General features: G+C 39.4%; 1 protein-coding gene across 2 annotated transcripts; it reads right to left on the bottom strand.

Moving 5' to 3' along the window:
• Nucleotides 1-3,583: 3,583 nt before the first annotated feature.
• rag1 (recombination activating 1) lies at nucleotides 3,584-10,172 on the bottom strand. Of its 2 annotated transcripts, none has more exons than XM_053515093.1 (4): nucleotides 10,041-10,172; nucleotides 8,655-9,002; nucleotides 7,314-8,434; nucleotides 3,584-6,600 (listed from the first exon to the last, which is right to left on the bottom strand). In XM_053515093.1, exons 2-4 carry the CDS (start codon nucleotides 8,981-8,983, stop codon nucleotides 4,853-4,855), a joined length of 3,198 nt encoding a protein of 1,065 aa, XP_053371068.1. In that variant the 5' UTR covers nucleotides 8,984-9,002; nucleotides 10,041-10,172; the 3' UTR covers nucleotides 3,584-4,852. The 2 variants fall into 2 exon arrangements, with proteins under 2 accessions (XP_053371068.1, XP_053371058.1); XM_053515083.1 differs by having other exon boundaries at nucleotides 8,655-8,999.
• Between the last annotated feature and the right edge of the window lie 538 nt (nucleotides 10,173-10,710).

Here is a 10,710-nt window from a genome sequence, read left to right as displayed (position 1 = left end):
AGGTCAGGACTTTAACTAGGCCACTCCAAAGTCTTCATTTTGTTTTTCTTTAGCCATTCAGAGGTGGATTTGCTGGTGTGTTTTGGGTCATTGTCCTGCTGCAGCACCCAAGATCGCTTCAGCTTGAGTTGACGAACAGATGGTCGGACATTCTCCTTCAGGATTTTTTGGTAGACTGTAGAATTCATGGTTCCATCCATTACAGCAAGCCTTCCAGGTCCTGAAGCAGCAAAACAACCCCAGACCATCACACTACCACCACCATATTTTACTGTTCGTATGATGCTCTTTTTCTGAAATGCTGTGTTACTTTTACGCCAGATGTAACGGGACACGCACCTTCCAAAAAGTTCAACTTTTGTCTCGTCGGTCCACAAGGTATTTTCCCAAAAGTCTTGGCAATCATTGAAATGTTTTTTAGCAAAATTGAGACAAGCCTTAATGTTCTTTTTGCTTTAAAGTGGTTTGCGCCTTGGAAATCTGCCATGCAGGCTGTTTTTGCCCAGTCTCTTTCTTATGGTGGAGTCGTGAACACTGACCTTAATTGAGGCAAGTGAGGCCTGCAGTTCTTTAGATGTTGTCCTGGGGTCTTTTGTGGCCTCTCGGATGAGTTGTCTCTGCGCTCTTGGGGTAATTTTGGTCGGCCGGCCACTCCTGGGAAGGTTCACCACTGTTCCATGTTTTTGCCATTTGTGGATAATGGCTCTCACTGTGGTTCGCTGGAGTCCTAAAGCTTTAGAAATGGCTTTATAACCTTTACCAGACTGATAGATCTCAATTACTTTTGTTTTCATTTGTTCCTAAATTTCTTTGGATCTTGGCATGATGTCTAGCTTTTGAGGTGCTTTTGGTCTACTTCTCTGTGTCAGGTAGCTCCTATTTAAGTGATTTCTTGATTGAAACAGGTGTGGCAGTAATTAGGCCTGGGGGTGACTACAGAAATTAAACTCAGGTGTGATAAACCACAGTTAAGTTATTTTTTAACAAGGGGGGCAATCACTTTTTCACACAGGGCCATGTAGATTTGGGGGTGTGGTTACCGTATCCATTTTTGTGTGTCTATATGTGGGGCGAGGATGTGAATATTTGTTTGCGTACATGAGGGCGGGAACGTATGCTTGTGTATGTGTGTGCTTGTTCGTCTACGTCTATGTGTCAGGTCGGGCCATAGACTCCGCCTCACTCATCATCTTATTGCCCCCCACCCCACCACCATGCCCTGCCGGTGGAGGATGCCCCTGGCAACCGGTGCGTTGGTGGTTTCTCTTGCCGGGGCGGGATACTCGGGTGAGTGCCGGCCCACTCTCGGTGATCGCTTGCCGGATCCTGGCCCTCCTGGCTTTGCTGGGCCCCGGTTGGGGGGTGGGGCTCCGTTGGATGTCCGGGCCCAAGAGCTGGTCTGCCCTGGTGTGGGTGGGGGTCGCGGTTGTCCCTGCGGAGATTCTCCTGGGGGTCTCGGGCCCTGGGGGGCCTCCGGATGTCTTTTCCATGTCTGCTTCATGCTTTGCGGGACGGAGCGGTTGTTCCCTACACACACTATCAAACATTTACATGAAGGAACCTTATGAACATAAGCGCGCTCATACACACAGGTGTGCAAGCATTCACATTGGTGTAAAAATGTGGTGCACAGGGACACACTGTCTTGATCTGCTGTTGCTTCAAAACTTATTTTTTTTTATATTAGTTATGTGTGTTGCTTAAAAACATTTAACATTTAGTATTTACCGTGAGTCATACAGATGTTGATTGTTGCTGCAGTTTTTCTGATGTTGTGTCCTCTGGTGTTTTCTCTTTTTCTCAGCAAGTATGGAAGCAAATTCAATTTCTTTATTTTATTTATTTATTTATTTTATTTATTTATTTATTTATTTATTTTTCTTTCTATCTTTCTACATTATTATTGTGTGTATGTATGTATATATATATATATATATATATATATATATATATATAATTACTTTTTCTCTTCTTCTTCTTCTTCTTCTTTCCTGTTTTTCCCTGGTCTTGTCTGTCAAGTATGGTTAAATAAAAGGGTATATAAAATTTAATTAATTGATTAATTAATTAATTAATAAAAAAAGGCTGTGAATGATGATAGCATAGCTAAACATACGCATTGTCATGTGTTATCTGTGTTACTGACAGGCCGGGAAAAAATAAATAAATAAAATGTAAAAAAAATTACGTAAACCTTCATTTAAAAACTGCATTTTGTGTTCAATTATGTTATCTTTGACTAATAGTTAACGGTTTTTGATGAGCAGAAACATTTAAGTGTGACAACCATGCAAAAGAATAAGCAATCAGGAAGGGGGCAAATAGTTTTTCACACCACTGTTTTTCACACCACCATTAAATTGATTATCCATGTTTTACACAACCCTCTCATTCCGGAATATTAGGCTCCATGGAAGCACTCAAACACTTGCAGTCACATTTGTTAAAGTCTAGATTTATTTAGATTTGTTAAATCAACTCAATGAATCAGTTTAATATATTTGAATTTTACAGTATTTTATGTAAAAAATAAAAAAAATAAAAAAAAACCTTAATAAAATAATTAGCAATGCTAGAAACAGATTTGTTAGGTAAAACAGCTGGGAGACTTTACTGAGGGTGCTGGAGAATATGGCAGAGTTACACTGGTAACTTTAGCACACTTATGTAATATGTTGCTTTCTTTAGAGGCATGCAGATATTCTTTTGTAATGTTATTTATTTATTACGTTGTGTTTGGAAACAGGAAAAGTGACTTATTTTTTTTACATAAAATGCAGACATTATACTTAATATTAGTTATTTATTAATATATACACTATAATAATATTATAATGATTATATGATAATATTTTTAAATATTATATTATCATTATATATACTATTTTTTCTTTTCCTCAACTGTTTATAAAAAATTTTGGGCTGACTACAGCAGTGTGAGTTTCCTGGGGAGAATTTTGCATCCATTCCTGATAAGTAAATGCCATGAGAACAACTCACTCCCACTAGTCTCTACTTTTATCCATGGGTCTCTGGCTGAGGAAGGCACACTAATTATCTTTTTATTTTCCATCATATGTATTACAACATACTAACCAATCACAAATGAGTCTGAATTATTTTAATTGGACTTATCAGGAAAAAAAGTGGGCAGGCAGAACCACATTGCACACATCAAAAATGTTTAAATCTAATTAAATCCTTAGTGCAGATAAAAACAGATAAAGTGGAACCACAAATCAGAATTATTTCAATTGGGTGCAAGAAATATTGACATGACTGTAATCAATTTGTGTTTATTAAGAATGTTTTAATTTGAAACTATTAACATTCTACTAGTTTGCTAGAGACTGGTGGGAAAGAGTTGTTCTCATGGAATTTACTCATCAGGAGTGGAATGGAAGCTAAATTTACCCCAGGAAACTCATTAAAGAAAATTGTTGTTAATTGGCATTCATTTAATATTTTCCCACAGTGCTGGGCTCCGTGTGCAAACAGCCACTGATTTACTAGTAAAAAAAAAAACAATATGTAGTCGTTTACTTCATTTATTTAAATATTTATTTTAATGAGTAATTGCAGTTCTATTTAAAGTAAAATGAAATTGGTAAAATTTTACAAAGGCACAAATGCAGGTACAACAGTTATGGACTTAGCAACATTGTATCTGTGGAGGTAGAAGGTTTCTGTATCCTTTGAGGGCTTTAGCCTTCAATGACACATATTCCCAAAAGTACAAACAATGTAAAATGTCAATAGGATACCAAAAAAAAATAAACAATAAAAAGAGAACACCTATTTGCTTTTGGTTTCTACTGACATATTATAATTGTTACAGCATGATGGGTATTAATGTATCAAGTCAAGCAATCAATCAAGCAATCAATCAAAGACATAACAATGTAATCAATGTATTAATCAAGTAATCTATTAAAGTAAAACCACACGTTTTAAGGAAATATAACAACTTAGTCAATAAATCAATCAACTATAAACAGTACATAAAGTAAATTAACTAATCAATCAATTAAAGCACAGTCCATCCTGCCCAGTTAACACAACAGTTAAAACAGTTATAATAAACATTAACACATTTATACAAAAAGTAATATAGCATTATGGCTACGCTGACTGTGTAATGTTTTAAAATACTGAGGTGTATCGTTTGGTGCAAAATTAATAAAACAAATGTGAAGTGTTAGATGTTGTGCAAAGCCTTGAAACGTGAAAATAAAGGTAGGATGAAAGTGTTTTTTTTTAGGGGGGGTGGGAGGCGGATGTGCAAACGTGTGGCCCTGAAGCTATTTCCCACAAAGTCCCTGGTGTTCAGCAGCAGTGTTGTCTTTTATTATCTCTTCTGAAACTGAGGCAATTTGAGTTTCCCTAATTCCATTTTGTCTCTGCCCTTGTCTGTGATAAATTAATACAGAGATCGTAAAAGTGGTCTCTTTTAAAGCAATCCCCCCTCTGTGACTTACTGTGCTTCCATTTGATTCCATAAATAATCCTTCTGTATAAATTCATGAATGTGTCATAACCTGGCAATACAATAAATTCTCCCATATTTCACCAGCAGCAATGAATGAAAAAATGCTTGTCTGCAGCTGAGACTGAGACAAAAAAATATATAGCCATTCCCTCCCAATCTTATCTATGTCATAAAGTCAAAGCTGCAGACAGATATATAGAACATAAAAAGGTTAACAATAAACTAATTCAATATGGTGGTGATGCATATCTAAAGAAAAAAGCAGTTATGTGAAAAAAGAGTCATATCAAGGGTGTAATCATAAAAAGTAAAGCAATAAAATGTCCAAGTATATTCAAGTAAATGTACTTAAATTTCATATTTTTAAAAATCTGTCACGTCAAGAGATATATCAAAGTCATCTGGGCATTCCTCTGGGTTGATGGTGGCCTGCATTGCTTTTGCTGAATTCCTATGAGCCTCCATGAATTTTTGCAGATACTTGGAAGTGTACAACCAGTGATGCTTTAAAATGTCTTCTAACTCAAATGTCTTGGACTGCCTAGCATTCATTTTACGGAAGCGGCGGAAAAGTTTGTTGCCAGATTCATTTCCTTCGCTGGCCCAAGCACCAATTGACCCATCCCGCTCAACAATTTCTGGTACATGAGCTAAAGTCTTGTGTAAATAGTTAGTAATCTTGCCATCATAGCGATACTTGAATGTGGTGGAGAGGAGATCTGCAAAACGTTGTGAGTTGAAGCTATAGCGGCAAAGCTGATCAGGACAATCTCGAGCTGGACAGGTAGAACGCCATACAGGTTTCATCTGGAGGTACAATGCCATTAGTTCTTTCAGAGCTTCACGGCGCTCCTCTGAAGGAATCAATTCACACACCGCCTCAACAGCCTCAGTTGTCATAAGTCGTCGGGCATAGTTTCCGTTCATTCTCATCACTGGTTTTAGCTTCATCTTCATTCTCAGCTGCTTGTCAAGTGCTGACCGCCAGCGTCTGCGTTCTTCTCGAGCTGGGTTGCTTTTCAAGTACAATTCACCAATCTCATCCTGAAATATCTTATAGAATTCGGTAGCATTGCCAATGTCACAGTGCAAGGCATCTAAGGTGGGCTGGGTCTCCATGAAAGGCTTGGCTGAGACTCCTTTAACTCGATCTCTCAGCTCATCTGCAGACTCTGAAAAAGGATTAGTTCTCCATATCTCATAGCGCTCAAGATTTTCATCATGGCTTCTAGTAATGGAGTGGAGCACCATGTTCTGAGAGGCTTCACCTCGTGTGGAGTCACATAGCGTACAGATGTAAGTGGAGCCCGAAGCCTCCAAACCTTCCATGTCTCTCACCATCTTTTCATCATAGCCTGTGCTCCGAAAATAAAAACGGAAGGAACGTTGGAGCCCACCTATAGAGAGAATAAGACGACTCTCCTTCATAGCTTTACGCTCTGCCACCACAGGTCCCAAGACAGCCGTCAGCATCTCATGATCAGACTCATCCACGAACATGAGACACAGGGGCCTACAGGAAAGCTCAGAGTTGGGTTTTTGCTCCTGGAAGATAGTGACTGCTTCCTTTTCACCTTCAGCTTGAATAGTGATGGACATCACTGTAAAAGAAAACCTCACTGCCTTCTCTGGAACAGCTGGCCCTCCACCATGCTTCTCACTTACATCTCCCATGCCATCACATGACTCCTTAATCACTACAGTAAAACCTGAGGTACAGGTGCTGTCATCCAATCCTCTTTCCCTAAGTCCCTCCATGATATCTTCCTCCAAGTCCTTTAAAGCTGATACTAGTGCCACATCATAGCGGAATCTTCTAGTAATGGTGTCTGCAGGTACATCATCAACAGAGACTGTCCACCCAGAAAGTCCATCAATGATCCCTACATTGCAAGAGTTGGAGACATTTTTGAGAGCTGGTTGCCACTCAAAAAGATGGAAGCCAGGAAGAAGCTCCTTTTCAGCATTACGGAGTGTGTGCAAAGGCTGGAAGATCTGGCGTCCACTTGTAGCTTTGACAGTTCGGTACATTTTGTGGTACTGACTACAACTGAGGAAGGTATTGACCCGTATGGCCAGGCATACAGCTGGATGCAGGCCAAGACCCCTGCCTGTAAGAGTAGAGAAAAGAGAAAATTTACTACAGGGTACAAAAAAATACACAGGTATTGTACAAATAATAAATTTATAGAGATTTACAGTATAGGCTATGGACGAGGTCTAGAGATATGGAAAATGACCAGACTCTTTGACAGCAAAGCTTACCCCTACAGCATATCTGAATTGTATGATGATAAAGGGTAATGTATGGGATGGACAAAAAATATGTATTGGTTAGTGAGGAAAACAGATACCAGCTTTTCCCAGTCCTCAAAAAAGGGAATACCATAGTTAGTGTCACTCATAAATACCAATGATGCTGATGTTTGTTTCATTGTAACAGTTTTTTTTTTAAAGCTGTGTAATTGAGAGGGCAGAGAGGAACTGGATGCTAACATACATACATACATACATGATTCATAATATGAAGTCACACTAACACGGTGGCAGACAAGCAAATGTCAGATGTGTACCCAGGTTATTTTAAGACCTCATTATAGTTTTTTGTAAAAGCATTGTGAAATATCAGTATAGCTGATAAATAATTAATTTCCTTTTTTTAGCAAAATCCTACATGCATACTACCTTTTATTTAGATCAAATATAATTCAGACATTGTGTCATTTTTTTTTTTTTTTCACAAACTCTTATTGTCAATCAGATTTTTATTTTTAAAAAATGATGAAATGATAATTAGCACAGATGATGTGCCTCTTGGCCCTACCTTGCATCATGGCCTCCAGTTCATCAGCCTGTTTGTGTTCATTTCCTGCCCTCAGTGCAAGCAGGAACAGTGTCAAACACACAGACTTCACATCTCCACCTTCCTCTTTATCAGCAAACGCCTTCACCTGATTCTTCAGCTCTCTCAGTCTGTGCTTCTGCGCCCTTCTTGTCAGTGAGAGCAGGTGCTGGCGAGGGCGCCCACCTTTGTTCACAGGTAAGTAGCCGTCCACATTCTGCTCAAGAAAATTCTGCTCCTTCATGCCATCTGTCTCAAAACAGTGGTTTAAACAGTGGTCTGCAAATGAATCTAATCTTACCAACTCCCCACAGCCTTCTCTTGGGCAAAGCAGAGGAAGAGAGTGGAGAATAGACAGAAAGGTTTTGGCAGGGCTGTTTAGTTCACATGGGTTAAATAGCAGGCCACAGGCTGGACACCGGGGACCCATGACATGGCTGTACTTTTGGATGCAGGTGCGGCAGAAGAGGTGCTGGCATGGGGACTGGACTGGGTCAGACAATAAATGATCACATACTTGGCACACAATAGCACTCACAAAGTCTTTTGGGAAATCACCAGGGAGTAGGTTGGAGGTTAGGTGGTCCTTCTGACAGTGAGTTATATTCTTTACCCATAGGCTTTTCTGAGTGGCTGGCTTCACCCAACCTCTTAAACCCATTGCTGGTGGGTTTTCTGCACTCTGTCTCCACACTCTATTGCCCCCTGTAGATGTTTCTTTCTTTGCCCTTTTGGGAAGACTGTATAGTGGTTTGCCTCTCTTCCTTCCTCTTCTCTGAAGTGTGCGTCTCTTGGGGTAGCAGTGCAGACAGTGTGAGTTGTGGGGCTTCCATATAGGGACCCTGGTCCTTGAGAAACTACATATCCCTCCTCCTCTCATGGCCACGGTCCAGCAACGATGACAGAACATGGAAGGGTGAATGGATTCCATGTCTCCACTCACATCTACTTTAAATACCTTTAGGATGACATCAGGCCATCTAGAAGCCTTGCAACCCATCTTGCGCAATGCATATCGGCTGGATTGATCCAGGTCTCCCTGGACTTCATGCTCTGGGCCCTTTACTTTTCTCAGAAGTATGCCACATAAGCGACATAAAGACCTGAAGATGAAGTGTAAAGTGGTATAAACTGGTAAGTTTATAATTGATATTTTTTATTGTTATCGATATGTCACTTATATACTACTGAATATATTGTGTTAAAAAACATTACGTCATGTCTTCTTTAAAAGTCATTTTTAATCTTACAGTCATTGAATTCTAATAAATATAAAATTAAACAAAATAATTTCAAGATCTCACCACAGCATCCTCTATTTACCTGAGATGGTTCATGTGTGTGTCAATCTCCTGAAGTTTGAGATCCACTTGTCTGCCAGCACCCTCCACATTCTCCTTATTTTTGCCCCCCAGACAGAGCTTCATAATGCTGCCAGAAACACTCAGGCTGTCCCCCTGTTCAACCACCTTCATCTCAGCCTCTGTATCAAGAGGAGGTTTACTAGGCAAGGGGGCCTTCTCCAAAGAACGGACTCGAAAGAGCTTAAACTTCCAATTTGAGAAGTTGGAATAAGGATGACACAACTCATCAGGCATGGAGGCTCTCGGCGAATCTGGTGGAATATACAGCTCTGTCTCCATGGTATCCATGGTATCAGCACAGTCTCTGCTTTTGTAAGGGAGTAAATGCAGAATGTTCACTTTGTAAATAAGAAGGTGAAAATATGCATTTTGAATACTGTGAATTATTGTTATTTCTAATTTCACAAATTATTTAAATGTTTTACACCCATAACCCATCCAAATGGTTTAAACAGATCTCTGCTTTAGGTTTTGCAACAAACTCAAGCAATTTTGAGAATGTTTTGTACTGAGTGTCCTGAAATCCCAGCACACAATGAAGTGTTAAGCTCTGACCCACAGTGCTGCATTATTCCGTAAGTGGCATTTAGCTTCTCTGTAAAATTCATGAGACAAGCATTCAGGAATCGATTGGCTGCTGAAAACTTCATTTCATCCCTTCTTTAAGCTTCTGCTCTAAGAGTAAGTGTGTCTGTTTTTTTTCTAGCGTGTCTCTTTTTATTGTTCATGGCAAGTTTGCTAAATGGGCACCTTTATCCTTTAAGATCCATCAATCTCTCATATTAGACATTTTCTCAAGTAGAACTAGAGTCAAGGCCTTAGGGGCACTACAATGGCATTTTAAGGCACAAACAGCAGAATAATGAAACTATGATACTTGGTTATTGATTGAAGGAAGAAAAGAGTTCACCGAAAAAGTTTTAAGGGCTATGGTTGTACGTAAATAAAATGTCAAGGAAAAGTGACTAGAGTTGTAAATTAAATAAATACAGAATGATAGAAATAATCAAGGATTACAACCATATTAAACCACAGGAATTCCATGAGGCATCAAATACTGACAGTCTTCCAAAACAACTTTGACATGAATCTTTTATCTCCTACTATAAGGCTTTCAATCAAAATCTCTATCAATAAATGAACTAGAGCTTACCATAGCAGTCCTGTAGTAGCCACATATTGGCAGTATCTCTGTCACTTCTCAAAAGATTTTGTCTGCGTCCTGTGTCTCTTTAACTTTTAGCATCCTTTAAAGCTCACACTAATACACATTGGCTCACAAAAACAAGCATACACACACAAACAGCTGGGCAGATTCACTCTGCAGTCAGCTGCGTTCTCCTACCTTGTTTTTGAGGCTCAGCTGGCGTCGTGTCCCCTGGGGTCTTTTCTGCATGGGAGCACAGATGCGGAGATGAGTGTATTTGGATGTTCGAGTGTCTCTGCTCTTCTCTCACTATGTCTGTTTGGATCTCAGGACTCCTACCAAGAATTGCGTCTCTCCATAGGAGGGAGAAACTCCTATTTATACCACACCTGGGGAGTCCATAACTGACACCCCATGCCACCCAAATGGTATGGGGTAAATGGGGAGGAGGGAGAGTGCTAGAGCACTAACCACAACACACACAAACACATACACACACATACACATACACACACGCATACAGATCCTCACAGTTATTGTCAACATAGATGTATTCTGTATATCGTGTGAATCAATACCACCAGACAACTCCAGTCCCTGCTTCAATCTTGATGTTATTCTTTATGTTATCTAGTTTTATTCCTCCACCCAAAAAACTTGTAAGTGGACTGGCTAAATAAGCATGTGAAAATGTTTAAAGCATTAACTGAAGATGAATGATTAAACAAATAAATGAATGAACGAACAAACAAAACTGAACAAACAAACATGGTATATTTTGCTCATGGTTCTCAAAGTCTGAAGACCTTCACGAATCAATTAGGCATTTTCAGTAAGGCTATGATGTTTTTTGTTTGTTTGTTTGTTT

This window comes from Clarias gariepinus, chromosome 2, assembly GCF_024256425.1.
Source record: "Clarias gariepinus isolate MV-2021 ecotype Netherlands chromosome 2, CGAR_prim_01v2, whole genome shotgun sequence".
Lineage (NCBI taxonomy): Eukaryota > Metazoa > Chordata > Actinopteri > Siluriformes > Clariidae > Clarias > Clarias gariepinus.
The sequence above is the reverse complement of the archived record's forward strand: the minus strand, read 5'-3'. Positions and strand labels throughout refer to the sequence as shown.